Source organism: Stomoxys calcitrans, chromosome 3 (assembly GCF_963082655.1).
Source record: "Stomoxys calcitrans chromosome 3, idStoCalc2.1, whole genome shotgun sequence".
NCBI lineage: Eukaryota > Metazoa > Arthropoda > Insecta > Diptera > Muscidae > Stomoxys > Stomoxys calcitrans.
In genome coordinates this window covers 8,466,972-8,487,320 of record NC_081554.1, presented here as the reverse complement: position 1 = coordinate 8,487,320, position 20,349 = coordinate 8,466,972, and the positions used below count along the sequence as shown (strand labels likewise).

The window sequence follows — 20,349 nt, the reverse complement described above, 5'->3', positions numbered from 1 at the left end:
CCGATTTAGTGTCTTAGGCCCATAAAAGCCACATCTATTATCCGATTTTGCTGAAAATTGGGACAGTGAGTTGTGTTAGGCCCTTCGACATGTCTCTTGAATTTGGCCCCGATCGGTCCAGATTTGGATATAGCTACCATATAGGCCGATCTCTCGATTTAAGATCATGCGCCCATAAAATACGCATTTATTATCCGTCTTTGCCAAAATTTGGGACTGTAAGATGTGTAAGGCCCTTCGACATTCTTCTTCAATTTGGCTCAGATCGGTACAGATTTGAATATAGTTGCCCTATAGACCGATCTCTCGATTTAAGTTTTTGGGCCCATAAAAGGCGCATTTATTTTCCGATGGCGCCGAAATTTGGGACAGTGAGTTAAATTTAGCCCTTGGATATGCTTCTGCAATATGGCACAGATCGGTTAAGATTTGGATATAGCTGCCATATAGACCGATCTCTCGATTTAAGGTTTTAGGGCCATAAAAGGCGCATTTATTGTTCGATGTCGCCGAAATTTGGACAGTGAGTTGTGTAAGGCTCTTCGACATTCTTCTTCAATTTGGCTCAGATCGGTCCATATTTGGATATAGCTGCCATATAAACCGATCTTGGGTCTTGACTTCTTGAGCTTTTATAAGGCGCAATTCTTATCCGATATGGTGGTGTTCTGGTGTCACATCCAACCTTTGTGGGTAGTATGGTCCAAATCGGCCTATAACCTGGTATAGGTGCCATGTAGACCGATATTGGATCTTGAGCCGCTGGAGGGCGCATTTCTCATTCGATTTGGCTTTACTTTTTGCATGAGGTGTTTTGATATTACTTCCAAAAACTGTGAAGAATTCGATCTATAGCTTGATACATGTCGATCTAACAGTTCTTATTCATTATTCATTGTTTGCCCAAAAAAAAGATAGCGCGCAAAGAACTCGACAAATGCGATCCATGGTGGAAGATATATAAGATTCGGCCCGGCCGAACTTAGCACACTCTTACTTGTTGTTAAATATTGTATCCTTGCAATAAAAAAAAAATAGTTTTAAATTTCACCTCTGACGTTGTGCCTTAGATATGGATGTCAAATTCTCGCTCTACTCCCAAATACCTTTAATTTGAGCCCCATATTGCCATTGTGGTAAATATGTACCGTTTGGTGGTGTTATGGTATCCCCAAACAATTGGTTACAAAATTGGATACCTGATTGGCATGAAGGATCAATTAACGCAGGTTAGGATTTTCATGCATTAGTATTTGACAGATCACGTGGGATTTCAGACATGGTGTCAAAGAGAAAGATGCTCAGTATGCTTTGACATTTCATCATGAATAGACTTACTAACGAGCAACGCTTGCAAATCATTGAATTTTATTACCAAAATCAGTGTTCGGTTCGAAATGTGTTCATTCACCGTAACGTTGCGTCCAACAGCATCTTTGAAAAAATACGGTCCAATGATTCCACCAGCGTACAAACCACACCAAACAGTGCATTTTTCGGGATGCATGGGCAGTTCTTGAACGGCTTCTGGTTGCTCTTCACTCCAAATGCGGCAATTTTGCTTATTTACGTAGCCATTCAACCAGAAATGAGCCTCATCGCTGAACGGTGAATGAACACATTTCGAACCGAACACTGATTTTGGTAATAAAATTCAAATCATTGTACAACATGTTTGTCAAATCGGATGAAAATTGCGCCCTCTACTGGCACAACATATCTTAAAGGATACATTCAGTGTCGAATTGCTTATTATTGTTTAGTTTTGCAAATTAATTTAGTCTTTGCGATAGTATTCATCGGAAAAATTTCATTCGATATTTAGTCAAAGAATTAAATATCGATAGTGCCATCGAAACAAAGAGTTGTGTTAGGCCCTTCGACATGTCTCTTGAATTTGGCCCCGATCGGTCCAGATTTGGATATAGCTACCATATAGGCCGATCTCTCGATTTAAGATCATGCGCCCATAAAATACGCATTTATTATCCGATTTTGCCAAAATTTGGGACTGTAAGATGTGTAAGGCCCTTCGACATCCTTCTTCAATTTGGCTCAGATCGGTCCAGATTTGAATAAAGTTGCCCTATCGACCGATCTCTCGATTTAAGTTTTTGGGCCCATAAAAGGCGCATTTATTGTCCGATGGCGCTGAAATATGGGACAGTGAGTTAAATTTAGCCCTTGGATATGCTTCTGCAATATGGCATAGATGGGTTAAGATTTGGATATAGCTGCCATATAGACCGATCTCTCGATTTAAGGTTTTAGGGCCATAAAAGGCGCATTTATTGTTCGATGTCGCCGAAATTTGGACAGTGAGTTGTGTAAGGCCCTTCGACATTCTTCTTCAATTTGGCTCAGATCGGTCCATATTTGGATATACCTGCCATATAAACCGATCTTGGGTCTTGACTTCTTGAGCTTTTATAAGGCGCCATTCTTATCCGATATGGTGGTGTTCTGGTGTCACATCCAACCTTTGTGGGTAGTATGGTCCAAATCGGTCTATAACCTGGTATAGGTGCCATGTAGACCGATATTGGATCTTGAGCCGCTGGAGGGCGCATTTCTCATTCGATTTGGCTTTACTTTTTGCATGAGGTGTTTTGATATTACTTCCAAAAACTGTGAAGAACTCGATCTATAGCTTGATACATGTCGATCTAACAGTTCTTATTCATTATTCATTGTTTGCCTAAAAAAAGATAGCGCGCAAAGAACTCGACAAATGCGATCCATGTTGTAAGGTATATAAGATTCGGCCCGGCCGAACTTAGCACGCTCTTACTTGTTGTTAAATATTGTATCCTTGCAATAAAAAAAATAGTTTTAAATTTCACCTCTGACGTTGTGCCTTAGATATGGATGTCAAATTCTCGCTCTACTTCCAAATACCTTTAATTTGAGCGCCATATTGCCATTGTGGGTAAATATGTACCGTAGGGTGGTGTTATGGTACCCCCAAACAATTGGCTATAAAATTGGATACCTGATTGGCATGAAGGGTCAATTATCGCATTTGAGGTGATTTAACGAGGTAAAGCGCCACCTAGATACTTGAATTAAAAATTTAATGTCATATTCGTACCCTACTCTGAACTACCTTTTCTTTGAGTCTCATATAGCCATTATCGACTAATATACTAATTTGAAGGGTTTTTGTGATGGGGGCATAAAACTCTTAATCTACTTCCCAAAACCTTTTCATCTGAGCCCCATATTGGCATGAACTCCAATAAGTCTGTTTGAAGGTGGTTTAGGCTTAGACCGGCCCCATGGGTACTGGAACCCAAGTTTTAATATCATATTTGTATTTTACTCTTCAATGCCCTTCATTTAATGCCCGTATTGTCCCGATAGATCCACTTTTGATTTTGGGTGGTGTTTTTGGGGTTTTGGGTTTTTACTTTCTTTCTTTAAACGCTCCATTTGGAGTAATTTTTGGTGTTTTTCCCCCTTCAAAGATCACGCTTGTACCTATTGCAACCATAACTTAAAATAATAGCCCAAGCAGTCGGCTGCGACTCGACTTTTTCAACTATTTTTCGATTTTTTTCGGTTTTTTTGAATTTAAAGTCGATTATTCCACTTTTTTATTCAGTAAAAGTCGACTTCGGCTTATCGACTTTTTTACACAAAAATTCGATAAATCGATTAGTCGACTTTTAGATCCCTAGTACGCAATAAAACAGAAATATAGAAGGAAATAAAACTCTTTCGCGACTTATAAATAGATTATTAAGAAATTTCCTTTCGTCAATTCTAAACGTGTAATGTCAGAGCTCCGCTCCAAAGTTATACAACTTTACAAACATGTAAGTTGCCCCTGATGAAACGAAATCGTTTCCAAAAAGCCGTGTGACCTTGTGAGTCATTAGACAGGCGGAAATATTCCAAAAAAAACCGGACTGTTGCCTAATATCATATTTCCTGCTTTTTCTATGTTCCGTTTTTAACAGTTGCAGTTTTTGGGACGTGAATATCCCGGGCCCAACGGGCCCCAGAAATTCCGCCAGCAGGTACGCGATGCCTTTATGAAAAACAAAGATGTGCAAGATCCAAACAAAATCAAAGCACTGCTGGCGCAAGGACGTTATGTAGCCAAAGAAGTTGAAGCATTGTATTCACTGAAGAAGTATCGCTCCATGAAACAGCGTTACTCCCAAGAGTAAGTCAAGACGGCCAACAGCGCAACAACGGGAGAATGTGGGTGATGTTGCATCATCATCATCATCGTTTGGCATTGTGTGGAGAGAGAGACTGGAAGAAAGCCAGTAATTAGACTATGCATTTTTTCTGTCAAATATTTTTTACCATTTAGAATACCATATATAGTTGTTATAAAAAAATTCTCATGTTTGACTTGTTTGTAGCATGTAGAGTGTCTTAGCACTATTTCGTGGAAATATGAGCAGCTGTGCTTGTATAGAATAAAAGAAACTTCCATACTTTTGCGAGATAAGTGGGTTTATAGAATTTCCCATAATACAAGTTTGTTTGGTATTTTCAAGGAGATATTTAAGGTGTCAGGTGGTGCTGCAACCCCACACCACTTCAAATGCGGGAGAATTAAATGGAACTTTTCTGATTGATATATAATTATCGACAAACATAACATTTGGTATATTGGCAATCATCAAACAAAGGTAAAGAAAAACAATAATTTTGGATGCTGCGTAATTTGTGTGCAAATTATATTTTCAAAAACAAAACATCAAAGTGGGCGTAGAACACACACCCCTACATGTATACAAAAAAGTCGGTGTGAATGTATAAACCATCTCAGAAGAGACGCATTATTTACCTCACAGTGGCTATTTGTTATTGCAAATTTACGCTTTTGCTAAAGAAAAACATTCGCCTTGGCGAATGTGTTACACGAGTTTGTTTATGCTCAAAAAAGCAAAAAAAACACGTATTTGTGCCCTCGATGAGGTAGATAACAGATCATCACCCCAAATATACAGTATATACCTAGTATTTATTTTGTTTATTATAGCCTGCCCTACCACTAAGCAATCATTGCTGCAAACATACACAGTGTTGAGCTTTGGTGCATTGTTTCATTATCAATGAAGCGGTTGTTTTTCAAATTCCATGGAATAAGACGGAAGCTTCTTGAAAGTAAAACTGAGCGAAAAAAATTTATTCTTGGTTACCTGTGTGTGGGCGCTGCTATCACTGGCCATCGTGAGGAGTGGGTCGTTCTGGTGCTTAGAACCGCTCCATGTGGGTGCATTACGAGCTACCAACAGATGACAAACAACGACCATCTACACAAGGAGACCAAGATCCGTAAAGTAAAAGATATCTGCTGTCTCCTGAGCTGCCGTCAGGAGAATCACCAAAATTTTCACACCACTTTCGACCTCCTAATAGAAAAAGTGCTTGCAAGATATTCATTCCCTGCTTCACTAGGGGAGCTTTTGTCTATTGTGTTCGCCGCAAAAGAAGGTAGAAGAGAATTGGAAAAAGAAAAACAAGTAAAAGCGTGCAAAGTTCGGCCGGGCCGTAACTTATATACCCTCCACCATGGAGGGTATATAATTTTAGTTGTTGATAGTCATAACAGAAATCTATATGCAAAATTTCAGCCAAGTCGGATAAAAATCGTGGCTTGTAAGGGCTCAAGAAGTCAAATCGTGCGACCGGTTTATATGGTAACTATTGCATTTTCTCGACCGATTTGAACCGTATTTGGTTCCAATGTTGGGAGTCATAGCAGAATACTATGTGCAAAATTTCAGCCAAAACGGTCTAAAATTGTGGCTTCCATGGGCTCAAGAAGTCAAATCGAGAAATCGGTTTATATATGGGGCTATATCAGGTTCTTGGCCGATTTGAACCGTGCTTGGCACAATTGTTGGAAGTCATAACAGAACACTATGTGCAAAATTTCAGCCAAATCGGAAGAAAATTGAGGCTTCCAAGGGCTCAAGAAGTCAAATCAGGAGATCGGTTTATTTGGGATCTATATCAAGTTATAAATTGAATTGGACCCTACTCAGCACAATTGTTAGAAGTCATAACAGAACACTATGTGGAAAATTTCAGCCAAATCGGACAAAAATTGTTCTTCCGTGGGTTCAATAAGTCAAACCGGGAGATCGGTTCATATGGGAGCTATATCATGTTCTAGACCGATTTGGAAAGTACTTGGTTCCGTTGTTGGGAGTACCATATGCAAAATTTCAGCCGAATCGGAAGAAATTTGAGGCTTACAGGGGCTCAAGAATTCCAATCGGGAGATCGGTTTTTATGGGAGCTATATCAAGTTATAGACCGATTTAGACCGTACTGAGCACAGTTGTTGGTAGTCATAACAGAATACTACGTGCAAAATTTCAGCCATATCGGACTAAAATTGTGGCTTATAAGGGCTCAAGAAGTCAAATCGAGAGATTGGTTTATATAGTGGCTATATCAGGTTCTTGGCCGATTCCAACCGTGCTTGCCACAGTTGTTGGAATATGTGCAAAATTCCAGCCATATCGGACAAAAATTGTGGCTTCCATGGGCTCAAAAAATCAAATCGGGAGAACAGATTAAATGGGAGCTATATCCAAATCTGAACCGATATAGCCCATTTGATATCCCCAACGACCTACATAAATATAAAGTATCTGTGCAAAATTTCAAGCGGCTAGCTTTACACGATCGACCGCTATAGTGATTTCGACAGACAGACATAGCTGGTTCGAATGAGAATTTCGAGACGATCAAGAATATAAATACTTTATGGGGTCCTAGATCAATATTTTGAGGTGTTATAAACGGATTGACTAGATTAGTATATTTACATCCTATGGTGGTGGGCATAAAAACAAATAAACATATACCACGGAATGTACAAGACAGCTAAAACAACTGAAAAACGAAACTAACGCACAAGACTAGAAAAAACTCACCGGCTACAGTATGATCCAGTCAGCCAATTGAGGCCGCTACAGAATTTCAGAGTGACAAGAACCGGCAGGGAACCCAGGCTCGGAAAGATGCCGCTGTACCTTGTATCTTCTCGATCATCCGGTGGAGGTCACAGTTGTCCACAGCCTTATGCCACACTAGACATCCATAGACAACATATCAGCCGAATATAATCCTTGATTGAAGCCAACCATCAATGCAAATGATGAGAAAGACCTAACTAGAAACCTTAGAGCTACTCAGGTTAAAATTCGCAGGTGCAGCAAACTGAACACAAATTCATCAAGGCTATCCCGGCACGTTATAGCTGTGAGCACCACACAGGCTGACCCTTTAAGGTCTGAGTCAGTCTGTTATTGTAGCCACATTTTCATGTGGAGGAGGTGATTCTCGTCAAGTTCCTGTAGGTGATGAAGCTCGTTCCGGTCCAAAGGACCGTTCGGCGAGAGAACTGGTTGGTCATTAGTTATTTAAAGGTGCCAATAACTCGTCTTGTCATATCGAGCATCATAGGCACTCAGTATTTGTGCAAGAGCCAGTGCCGCCCGCCCTCTCACTGAGGCTCTGCTTCTTGTTTCTCGTGACAGCAATAAACTCCACACACGTTGGAACTCAATGTTCCAGACTGTGTGGTGCTCACAGCTATCCCGCCACGGGGTTCGATCCCAGGCGTTCAGCGTCATGGGAGGACATGCTAACCTCTGCGCTACGGTGGCCCAACTTTCCAATACAAACCTTTCATATCAACCCAGTTCAGTGATAGCTTGGCCGATTCCAAGTCTACAATGGCATACGGGCTCTCTACTAAGTATGGGTGTAGAATAAAATATCTAATTAATGATTTTATTTACAATTATTATTTTATTAACCTTTAATTCGACATAGCCCTCATCCAAAAGAATATGTATGTCTCAAATTCAACTACCATTCTCTTTTCGTTTATGCTGGTGGAATTCCAAGTTCAGAATTGGTCCACTCCGATGGTTCGGGATAGGGAAATTCACCTGTAATGTGCTCTGATTCATGCCACAAATGCCAGAGCACCCACCACCACATAGCGGCACCAACCATTTCAGCTCCAATTCTTGTTGCTTTAGAGTGTGGTGGAGGAGCAACACGATACGAAACTACATGACTTTGACGAACAGATTGAGGTGCAATTCCCTTGACGGCATTTCGCATGACATGTTGCAAAAGTGGTTTACACAATGGCCGGAATTTGGTGATCATCTTTAGTTAGACAAACTAGGCAGAACTCCAACGATATTGGTAAAATTTTCCTATTTTGGTTTGCAAGTGTGGACTATCGTGTCGTAACAGCTACACTTTTTAGCTTCCAAACAGCTGTTATGTTATTGTGAATTGTCAAATTTTATTTTTGAGTGTTGCCAGAATCAAAATTTTTGTCGAAAGAGTTAGGAGGGTTAACACTTTTAGATATATTATCGAATTATCGGATATATAGACCTCATAATTGCAGATGGTCTCATTTATTGTACAACAACCACAAATCATATGGTGCAATCAGTCATCAAGATGAGACTTGCGCTCGTGTGTGTACGTGTGCAGGTAAAATGAGAGAAAGGGTAACACAACCAAAGAGAACGAGGAAAAAATTGCACTTATTGGCTTCTTAATACCGACTGTTTTCAGCTGTTCGTGTGAAACCATCTTATGACCTCATATTGATGATGGAGTTATGTACCCTTTGTAACACGTATGCCCGTAAATTTCGTTGTATGCGTCCTTTCGTTTAAGTAACATTCACTAGCGCTATATATACACTGTCACGTTTTGCTCATTTCGTTTTGGGAAACATCGCAACATCCACACCAGTCGAGTCCAACACGATGCATTGTTGATGAGATTTATTTTATCTTGCTATATATATGTCAGTTTTTAACAGGATTCACTTAATAAAGTTAAAACCCTGTTTACACTGCACTGCCGCAGTGGAAACAGGGTTTAAGTCAATCGATAATCCGACATACAATTTTTTGGAGTGTCGTCATTAAGCTTGTGAAATTTGCCAGTGTGCTTTTGTACTGATATTTATTAAAATTCAAATTAGGCAGATTTTGACTATCCTAATGTTCATAGGGCCCATCCACTTTATGTTTGTGCAAAAGACCTAATCAAGGCTTATCAGGTGACCGCACCAATCCAAATGATATAACTTGATATGTATATATATATTTGAATTCGGCCTACAAAAAAATAAACTTTAAAACAAATATTTTTTCAATTGTGCAAAATTGGTGCGGCAAGTGGGGAAGATGATGAGACCTCGGAACATTTATTATGCCATTGCACGGCTTTCGGAGCTAACAGACACCGGTACTTAGATGGGGACACGATACCAGACATGAAGCAACTTTGGGGAGTGGTATGGAAAACAATTATGGATTTTGGTAGCACGGAATTCCCAACTTAAGATTTTCTTTTCAAAAGTTAGTTTTTAGAGCGCACAACAAGCCGATAACTGGCTTAGGCGCATGTCTATAGTGTTTAGTGGCATGGCGCAGATTAATATCTGCACCCTCTTTTCAACCTAACCTAACCTAAATTGATTTTTGTGTTTTCTGTTGTTATGGTACTTAAACTTAGGTTATATAATGACATAACTACCAGATAGTGTACCGTAAACAGCTGAGTACAATGTTTTCTCGCGAAGTACACTATCTGTCAACGAGTTTTGGTTGTACGTGTGTATTATAGTTAAGAACGATACATACACAAACAACGGAAAATGGCGCGATCTAGTAACATACTCAAAATCAGAGTTGTACTAGTTACTGGTTTTGACAGATACTGCACTCCACTACCTGTAAATGAATATATTTTGGGTAATATAACACACACGGCACACGTCTAACAACCTCTAATCATTGTGTCGCCCCCACTAAATAAGGTTAAGCCAAGCGATCAGCCGACATACAATTTTTTTAATTTTAAGTAGTACTTGGCATTGAGGATGTCAACTTGTTTTCTTTATACATTCACACTCATGGCGAAACGATTAAAGAATATGCGAGAAAGAAGAAAACAACAAACAAAATGTAAAAAAAAAGATCTGACATCTTAATACTGTCAAAACTGGCCGGCTGTTAACAGCTGCTCGCGTGAGACCACCTTATTAAATCCGCCTTGATTCATACTTTGATAACGTTTTCTCCTATTTGATGACATTTTCAATCGGCAGATTTGACATCCTTACTGATGTTCAAGTCACCTATCCTTCTATTTGTGAATCCTGTGTCGCCCCCATGGCGAAACATTAAAGGTGGTCTCATTTGTACAAAAACCACAAATCATATGGTGCAATCCGCCATATTGTCAGCAAGCTGATCGATGTTTTGCTAACACGTGCGAAGAAATTTGAGTGCGTGTGTGTATACGTGTGCGAAAATGAGCAGAGAATGTGCCAGAAAGAAGATAACAACAAAGAGGATGCAAACAAAAATCTGACATTTTAATACTGTCAAACCTGACCGGCTGTTAACAGCCCCAAGAAGATTGAAAAAGCGCAGAAGAACACAGATAAAATTTACGTCATTACAATGTCAGGCATTAGAATAAAAAAGGAGCCAACATGCATGAAAAACGGTTGCCATGAGGCCTAGAGAGTTCCCTCCAGTCTTCCATAGTAGTCAAGAGTGGCGAAAGGACAATGTGCCTGAAAATAATTTAGACATAAAAAAGTGTTCGTTTAGCCATAATCCTCCATCTACTCCCGCAAGGCAGTGACATAATCGGTGCTTAACCGGCTAAAACTCCTATGGCGTTTTTGAAAATTTGGGTAAGGAGGAGAGTCCCCCCTCCCTTCAGATATCAAATAATGTAGTACCCTATTTTTGCCACGGGATCATTATGCACCATCTGTGAAAATTTCAAGAAAGTCGGTGCAGCCGTTTTAGAGCCTACACGGAACAGACAAACAAACAAACCAACAAACACAAATCGCTTTTTATATATAAGATTTTTATTTAAATTTAAAATAAACTTAAGCCGTGATCTTATTATTAAACTTACAAAAATTCGAATTCAATTTTGCGTCACCCTGTATAAAATATATATCGAAATGGTCGTAGTGTGTATAAGGGATATTTGTAGAACTTTTATAAGTTCATTAATAAAAAAATAATAATATGTACATTAATTTATATCCTAGTATATCACTACTCTAGAACTACGTATATATAGGAAATGATGGCTATAAACAAAGTCTTGGCATAAATTGTTTGTCTTACAATAATAAAATGCGACTTATGACTAATGTTAACAGTGTTCTACAATTAAACAATTTTTACATAATATAAAATTTTATGTGGACTTGAGAAAAGTCTAAGGCAATAGACTATTTGTTGTAAGTGTAAAATATTGCTTGAAAATTAAACTTTGTTGTCCTTAATAAAAACTATACACAATTATTTCACTAGACCTTTGGGCACTTTCTCAATATTCTGTTATATTATATGATATCGGCAAAATGTTACTAAACCATAGTAAGATGCTTAAATTGAGAAAGGGAATCTTCCTCATACCAAAGAAGTAATCTTTCTCATAACTTTTATCGAAACCATACAGTATAACTGATTACTGAGAAAATGTGCCTAACATATTAAACGAACTCAAAACCCAAAACATCATTCAATCCATAATCGGGACACTTTCTCAATATTCTGTTATGTTATATGATATCGGCAAAATTACTAACCCATAGTCAGATGCTTAAATTGAGAAGGGAATCTTCCTCATAACAAAGGTAGTAATCTTTCTCATAACTTCTATCGAAACCATACAGTGTAACTGATTACTGAGAAAATGTGCCTAACATATTAACCAAACTCAAAACCCAAAACATCATCCAATCCATAATCGAACAGTTTGAAATCATCCGAATACACTTCGTATAAATGCCGTATGGCACTTATGGGCAACGGATCAAAATAATGTCGCAAAAAGGCGCGAGTATTGGAAGGTTTGTGGCCGGAGGGAAATGTGACATTCTCAGCACCGGTTAAGTAAAGAGCCAAGGCAGAGTCATCGAAAAGTGTTTCATATTTGCCTGTAAAATAACAATAGCAGAAATTAGAAAACATTACTCTATCTCTCCCACATTTTACACCTACCTATCACATTGTATTTCATTACACAGGGATTACACAGCTTCGATATTGTCTCCCAATGTTCATTGTAGGAAGACTGGTTTCTGAGACTAAGCGAAGGCGTCAACAGATACTGAACGAATTCTCCAAACGTCACATCATCACCATACTCCAGGGAATGATTGCTGGGATCCACACGTATACCCTTGACTATTTGCCTACCCACTCTTTGTTGGAAATAGCGTGAACTGGGAGCCTCTCCCTCCAGTTTATTGCGGTATGCCGATAGAAGTCTTTCGAAAGGATGGCGCACAAAAATGAAGCGTGTATACTCAGACATAACTTGTTGTTTTTCCGAATCATCCAGGCTATTGAATTTTTTGAACATGCCCTCTGAATGTGCCAGATATCCGGGTATCTGCAAAGGATCTGTACCATTTTGCCAGAGGCCTTTCAATAGCATTAAAACTCGTTTCCAATTTGTGCAGGCTACCTGAAAATAAATAAAGGAATGCAAATGCATTGTTATTAAGATTTTTAATGTATCGTATTTTGCACTCATGTTAATTAACAAGAAATAATTGTTTAAAGAAATTTCTTTTGTTTAGTTAACATTGTGGCCATGTCTATCATCTGCTGGACAGCCAGAAGATTACCTCTCGCCTTAAACCAAACACAAAACCATACCTGCTGTGAATGATGTGAAGGTTTAAAGTTTATATACAAAATCTTCACACAGAAAAAAATTAAAATAAAAAGAAAACTAAGAATATTTTCCATAATTGCCTGGGCATTTGAAGATTTGAAAAAAGTATTTCGTTGCAAAAATCAAAGAATCATATGAAAATGAAATTTTAAAATATTTTATATGAGAACACGTTTTTGAACAATTTTTATTTAATAACACACATTAAAAAATCTTCAAAGTCAATCGAAATTCGGCAAGTTTTCATCAAAAATTTAGTTTCGACAAAATATTTAGCAATTAATTGATTGACTATTGATCGATTCAGACCATATTGAACATGTTGTAGGTCATGAGAGAAGCCGTTGTACGTTCTGCCAAATCGCATAAGAATTGCTTCAGGCTCAAGAAGTCAAGATCCCAGATCGGTTTATATGGCAGCTATATCAGGTTATGTACCGATTTGCGCCATACTTGGCACAGTCATTGGAAGTCATAACAAAACACCTCATGCTAAATTTCAGCCAAATCGGATGAATTGCGCGCTCTATTGGCTCAAGAAGTCTAGATCCAAGATCGGTTTATATGACAACTATACCAGATTATGAACCGATTTGAATAATACTTAAAACAGTTGTTGGAAAAATTTCAGTCAAATCGGACGAGAATTGCGCTCTCTAGAGGCTCAAGAAGTCAAGACCCAAGATCGGTTTATATGGCAGCTATATCAAAACATGGACCGATTTAAAGCATACTTAGCACAGTTGTTGGAAGTGATGCCAAAACACCACGTGCACAGTTTCAATCAAATCGGACGAGAATTGCGCTCTCTAGAGGCTCAAAAAGTCAAGACCCAAAATCGGTTTATATGGCAGCTATATGAAAACATCAACCGATTTCGCCCATTTACAATCCCAACCAACCCTACACTAATATAAAGCATTTGTGCAAAACTTCAAGCGCCAGCTTTACTCCTTCTAAAGTTAGCGTGCTTTCGACAGACAGACGGACGGACATGGCTAGATCGACTTAAAATGACATGACGATCAAGAATATATATACATTTTGTGGGGTCTCAGACGCATATTTCGAGGTGTTACAAACAGAATGACGAAATTTGTATACCCCCATCCTATGGTGGAGGGTATAATAATAGTTTTCTCGAATTGGAAAACTTTTATAAAATCCCAGCAGCTTCTAAAATAGCTGTGTTCGGGAACTTTGCAAATTTGCAAATTGGAACAAATTTTTACTGGAAGTCGTTCGCGTACTTTGGTTGCCAGCAGAACGACTCCCCTCGCTCGTGTCCTTTTCCGGTTTCAGTAGCGGGATCAGACAGCATCTACATCTACTATAAAAGTGTTCAGATAGGCTGAGGACAGTTGTAAGGTAATCGACTCCAGGCAGATCCAGATTCTTCAACATCAGTGTAGAGTTTCTTTGTGGAGCCAGTGCCTTGCGCGACTTAGCGCCACAGATGACATTCGTAGCTTCGTGCACGGTTGTTGTATCTGTTTTACACTGAGGCGGTAGACCTTGCGAATGAGAGATTCCATCGGGCCAATGCGGTACGTACAACCTGCCGCCATGGGATTTCACGGTAATTTGTGATAGCTGTCCAGTGGCACGGACCGGCACCCTTTTAGCCTTTTCACTCTCTGGTCAATAAATTGGCGTTTATCTAAGGAAAATATTTCAAAAGTATCGCCAGCATTTTTTAATTTAAAAAAAAATGTTTTCCAAGCAAGCAAATAAAAAACCAAAGAAAAATCAGCTGTTTTTGTGCAAATTTTCACTGGAAGTCATTCGCGTACTTTTGCTTGCACATTTTTTAAAGAGAATAAAATTGCTCTTAATCTCCTGTACATTTTTACTGGAAAAGTACGCGAACAGACCTACCCGCTCTCTTCTGCTGATAAATAAAGTACGCGAACGACTTCCAGTAACAATTTGTGCAAATTTTCACAACTTCGAGGGTCCGTTTGTAAACTAAAATTCTCGTATGTGCGCTCGGTTTTGGGAGTTTACAAATTGCTCAATTGAGAAATTTTCAATCCTGAAAACATGATCGGAAATTCACCATGTTCGTGCAAAAGCAGAATCTTGTTTGCTTATTTTAGTTTATCATTTTTTTGCTTTAGTGTAAGATCGTCTACTTTGTGGAACTTTAAAGGCGTCATTCCTTATGTAAGACATCGAAATATTTGTCCCTCCGTCCGTTCGTCCCTCTGTCGAAAGCACGCTAACGAGAGACAAAACAAAACACTTTACGCAAAATTTCAGCCAAATCGGCTAATAATTGCGACCTTTAGAGTATCAAGAAGTCAAGATCACAGATCGGTTTATATGGCAGTTGTATCAGGTTATGGACCAATTAAAACCATATTTGACACAGTTGTTGGAAGTCACAACAAAAGACATCTTGCAAAATTTAGCCAAATCGGATAAGAATTTCAAGAAGTCAAGATTCAAGATCGTTTATATGACAGCTATATCAGGTTATGGACCGATTTAAACCATACTTAGCACATCAGTTGAAAGTCATAACAAATCACCTCATGCAAAATTTTAGCCAAATCGGATAAGAATTTCGCTCACTGGTGGCTCAAGAAGTCAAGATTCAAGATCGTTTATATGACAGCTATATCAGGTTATGGACCGATTTGAACCATACTTAGCACATCAGTTGAAAGTCATAACAAAACACCTCATGTAAAATTTTAGCCAAATCGAATAATAATTGCGCCCTCTAGTGGCTCAAGAAGTCAAGACCCCAGATCGATTTATGTGGCAGCTATATCAGGTTATTGACCGATTTGAACTATACTCAGCACAGTTGTTGGAAGTCATAATAAAACACCTCATGCAAAATTGCAGTCAAATCGGATAAGAATTGAGCCCTCTTACGACTCAAGGGTCAAGATCCCAGATCGGTTTATATGGCACCTATATCAAAACGTGGACCGATATAGCCCATTTACAATCCCCACTGACCTACTACTACTAATAAGAATTATTTGTGCAAAATTTCAAGCGGCTAGCTTTACTCCTTCGAAAGTTAGCGTGCTTTCAACAGACAGACGGACGGACGGATATGGCCAGATCGACTTAAAATGTCATGACGATCAAGAATATATATATTTCGAGGAGTTACAAGCCGAATGATCACCATCCATGGTATATATTAATTATAATAACATAAAAATGTTATTATAATTAAAGGCATTTTCTTTTGAGAAATTAAAACAATTGCAAGTGAAAACTAATTTCGATCCAAGTTTTCTTTTGCTAATGTCTATGAATTTCAAATTTCCTTCAAATGCCAGAAACACACATACTATTAAAAGATTACGGAAGTAATTGAATGACCGACTGGGTGAAAGCTTTGCTTCGCTCAATTTTCCATGTTCAAAACCACCTCAATCAAGTCGCAGACATGGATATTAAAATTGCACTCGTCTCTAAGTCTCAATGCTGCTTTAAGTGAATTGTGTGGCTGTCTACTCATATGATACCGGTTTCCTTAGACAACGCCACAAGTGTGGAGAGGATGTGAATTAATTCTAAACTATCATCATCATAAGCTGTAGCAGCAACAGCAACAACAACAAAAATATGTGGTGGAGCAAACACCATCCAATTATTGTCGTTGAATGCCTGTAAGTAAGATCAGAAAGTTTTATTAGATATTCACAAAATACTCATATAAAGTTCCCATTTCGGCTTGACAAATTCTCTGGCCCCACATTAATCTTTTGGAAATATATATCTGGGAATTGCTTGTATTCCCAGTAGCCAAGTAAGGGAGACATTTATCAAACCACTGATAAATGTCTCCCTTACTTGTTGTGTTATATAGTCGAGATTGGGAAATAAAGTTGATTGGTTTTTTATTTTTTTGGAAACCACCTGCACATTGTGCTCAATTTGTCATTTATTAAACATGAATTCCTTGTCAAATATGCGAAGTCAACAATTTGCCTTTCCAAAAGAGTTGACATATCTATGTGAGACATTGATGCCTACCTTATCTTTGCCAACGAAAATTCGTCATTATTCGGAGAATAGTTTTGTTTGCACACGTTTGGGGTTGTCACTTCAATTGCTAATATCACTGAAGTCAGCAAAGTCGACTTCAAAACGCCTCACAAGATAATTGCAAATTGCAAATTTTGTTCATGAATATTCCACTTAGGAACAAGGGCAAACTTCTCACATGTCAATGAGTGCGGTCCGATCATGTTTAAGCTCAATGATAAGGGACCTTCATTTTTATAGCCGAGTCCGAGCGGCGTGCCGCATTGCGACACCTCTTTGGAGAGAAGTTTTACATGACATAGTACTTCACAAATGTTGCCGCATTAGGAGGGGAGAACCAGCATCATAGACGGACATGCTAAACAACAAAAATATATTTTACAAAGTTAATACCTAGATGCTGAGACTTATACTACCCGTGTTGTTTTATGGTTCCGAGGCATGGGTACTTGTGAAAGCACTCGAGGCAGTGCTTGGAGTATTTGAGGGAAAGATTCTTCGTAAAATTTATGGAACAGTTTGCATTGATGGAGAGTATCGACCTCGTATAATATATAGGTTAAACGTATCGAAATACAACGGTTGCGTTGGCTAGGTCATATTGTCAGAATGAATTAAGAAGCTCCAGCGAAGAAGTCTTTTAAAGGTGATCACGGTGGTACACGCAAACCGGCACGCCAAAAGCCCGATGGAAAGACTAAGTGGTGAAAGACATCTCGAGACTTGTTGTCAGAGATTTAAGAAGAAGATCGAGGCTCTTGGAATGCTATTATAAGTTCTGCTAATGGGACAAATGTTCTATCATAGTCAATTGAAGTAAGTAAGTTATACCTAGATGCTAAATCCATTAGAACTTTGAATGATTCACATAGAATCAAGCAAAAGCGAGCTATGTTCGGTCGGGCCGAATATTATATACCCTCCACCGTGGATCGCATTTGTCAAGATCTTTGAATTACATTTTCAAATATATTTGAGCTATATGAAGTAATTGACTGATATGGACCGTACCTGTCATACAGTACAAGTGATAGAAAAATATCACCTCGAAAATTTCAGGCAAGTCGTATAAGAATAGCACACTCTAAAACTCAAAAAGTCTATTCGGGAGATCGGTTTATGAGGCAGCAATATCAGGTTATGGACTGATTTAGACCATACTTAGCACAGTTGTTGGAAGTCATAACAAAACACTTCATGCTAAATTTTAGCCAAAGCGGATAGGAATTGCGCACTCTAGAAGCTCAAGAAGTCAAGACCCTAAATCGGTTTAAATGGCAACTAAATCAAAACATGGACCGATTTGACCCATTTACAATTCCAACCGATCTACACTAAAAATAAGTGTTGTGCAAAATTTCAAGCGCCTAGCTTTACACCTTCGAATGTACCGTGCTTTCGACAGACAGACGGACGAACATGGTAAGATCGACTTAAAATGTCATGACCAATATATACCTAATGGGAGCTTAGATGATTATTTCGAGGTGTTACAAACAGAATGACGAAATTAGTATACTGCCATGCTATGGTGGAGTGTTAAAAAAGACTGATTCACACGGGCAAAAAAAGGTTTACAAATTTCAAAATCAATCAAAAAACTAAATTCGTAGGTTTAAACTAACATTTCTGTGAAATTGCGCCGCATCTGATGGAACGATACCAATATCAATGTGTCGGAAGTTCCGAATGATGCTAGCAGATGAACAGCCACATGGACAATGGCTTGTGTAAATCCTAGGATGACGAAATGGATGCTTTCATATTTAGGAAATCATAGATTGATAAATATCGTTTTTGCAGAAGGTGACTTTAGGATTTCAGGTCCAACATTTTTTTTACAGCAGTTTGTAGATAGTATTATTAGTAGAAGGAGGCCACCGTAGCGTTAAGGTTAGCATGTCCGCCTATGACGCTGAACGCCTGGAAAAAAAATTTTCAGCGGTGGTTTTCCCCTCCTAATGCTGGCAACATTTGTGAGGTACTATGCCATGTAAAACTTCTCTCCAAAAGAGGTGTCGCACTGCGGCACGCCTTTCGAACTCGGCTGTAAAAAGGAGGCCCCTTATCATTGAGCTTAAACTTGAATCGGACTGCACTCATTGAGAAGTTTGCCCCTGTTTCTTTGTGGAATGTTCAAGGGAAAAAATTTGGATTTTTAGATAGTAGTAAACTGAACTGAAATATGGGATAAGAAAGGCGTTTACTATATATTCATGCCAATAGCTCATAGGGGGTATGTGGGGTCTGAGGCATATCCACTGTTTGTACTCAGCAGTGGTACGATTATAAGGTTGCTATATGTGATGGCTGGTAACAGCATTAAGGTCACATGTGCAGGATTTAAACTGGGTTGACAGGATCGCTTTAAGGAGTTGATCTTCCAAAGGATGCGGAATAAGTGCAGCATTTTAAGCGGAAGTTGCGTTATGAATGAATATCGACCGAAAGTAAAATATAAAAATCTCTCTATATAAAAGCATGCCCTATACATGGTATCACTTGCGGTGCGACAAGATGATGAGACAGACGTTGAAGCATTTCCTATGTCATTGTTCGACTTTCGCATCTAACAGATACCGGCACTTAGGTGGGGGCACAATACCAGACATGAACCAACTAAGGGGCGTGGCATGGAAAACAATTAAGGATTTTGTAAGTATCACGGAATTCCTAACTTTGATTTTCTTTTTCGAGGTTATTTTTTTAGTATTAAGAGCGCACAACAAGCCTATAACCGGCTTAGGTGTATGTCCATAGTGACAAGGGGCGGATAAATATCCGCACTCTCTTTTCAACCTTACCTAGGCAACGGAAGTTTTAAACGGTACTTGTTTAAGATCCAAGCTGATTAACCGTTGCTGGGAGTTGTCTCTATGTTTCTTACTAGGCCAGTATGCTATCGAGGAAAACGTGAAAGTGAACTTTTATGCAAACTCTGAAGCGTATCTTTGTGAATGCAAATTTGCCCATGAACATTCCATTAAGGGACAGGGGCAAACTTCTCGCACATCAATGAGTGCTGTCCGATTCAGAGAAGTTGTTACATGGCACAGTACCTCACAAATGTCGCTAGCATAAGGAGGGGAAAACCACCGCTGAAAATGTTTTCTGATGGTCTCGCCAGGAGTCTATCCCAAGCGTTCAGAATCATGGGCGGACATGTTAACTTCTGCGCTTTGGTGGCCTATGGTTGCATTTTTATACCCTACAACACCATTGTGGTGCATTTGTTTGCAACGCTAAGAAGAAGAAGAGCTCGACCCATTGATACGTATACCGATCGACCCAGAATCACTTGTTGTCCAATCATGACGAAATTTAACGCATATCACTTTTTTGGCCCAAGGACAAACGCTATTATTGGGTTGCCCAAAAAGTAATTGCGGATTTTTCATATAGTCGGCGTTGACAAATTTTTTCACAGCTTGTGACTCTGTAATTGCTTTCTTTCTTCTGTCAGTTATCAGCTTTTACTATGCACAAAATTTGGCACGAATTGTTTTGTTACAGATTTTAATATATTTGGAAGATTTCATTAAGATCGGTTCAGATTAAGATATAGCTCCCATATATACGTATCGCCCG

General features: G+C 38.8%; 3 protein-coding genes across 3 annotated transcripts in view; 1 reads left to right on the top strand and 2 right to left on the bottom strand.

Annotated features, from left to right (window-relative positions):
- Positions 1–3,674: 3,674 nt before the first annotated feature.
- LOC106091927 (electron transfer flavoprotein regulatory factor 1) lies at positions 3,675–4,489 on the top strand. The gene is made up of 2 exons (XM_013258636.2): positions 3,675–3,818; positions 3,963–4,489. The coding sequence occupies exons 1-2, from the start codon at positions 3,777–3,779 to the stop codon at positions 4,173–4,175; spliced, it is 255 nt and encodes an 84-aa protein (XP_013114090.1). The 5' UTR covers positions 3,675–3,776; the 3' UTR covers positions 4,176–4,489.
- A 3,270-nt stretch (positions 4,490–7,759) lies between these two features.
- On the bottom strand, positions 7,760–8,286 carry LOC106091959 (NADH dehydrogenase [ubiquinone] 1 beta subcomplex subunit 2, mitochondrial-like). The gene has a single exon (XM_013258684.2). It carries the CDS (start codon positions 8,158–8,160, stop codon positions 7,870–7,872), a length of 291 nt encoding a protein of 96 aa, XP_013114138.1. The 5' UTR covers positions 8,161–8,286; the 3' UTR covers positions 7,760–7,869.
- Positions 8,287–10,946: 2,660 nt separating this feature from the next.
- LOC106092202 (carbohydrate sulfotransferase 13) overlaps positions 10,947–20,349 on the bottom strand; it is a 36,976-nt gene continuing 27,573 nt past the window's right edge. The window contains exons 2-3 of the mRNA XM_013258985.2: positions 12,063–12,531; positions 10,947–11,998 (exon numbers count right to left, since the gene is read on the bottom strand). Coding sequence (XP_013114439.2) covers positions 11,769–11,998; positions 12,063–12,531 — 699 coding nt within the window. The 3' untranslated portion in view covers positions 10,947–11,768. The remainder of the gene's footprint in view (positions 11,999–12,062; positions 12,532–20,349) is intronic.

Coding starts and splice junctions, on each gene's coding strand:
- LOC106091927 (XM_013258636.2), top strand. CDS start 3,777: ATGTCAGAGCTCCGCTCCAAAGTTATACAACTTTACAAACAT. Junction 3,819..3,962: donor TTATACAACTTTACAAACAT/GTAAGTTGCCCC, acceptor CGTTTTTAACAG/TTGCAGTTTTTGGGACGTGA.
- LOC106091959 (XM_013258684.2), bottom strand. CDS start 8,160: ATGATCACCAAATTCCGGCCATTGTGTAAACCACTTTTGCAACATGTC.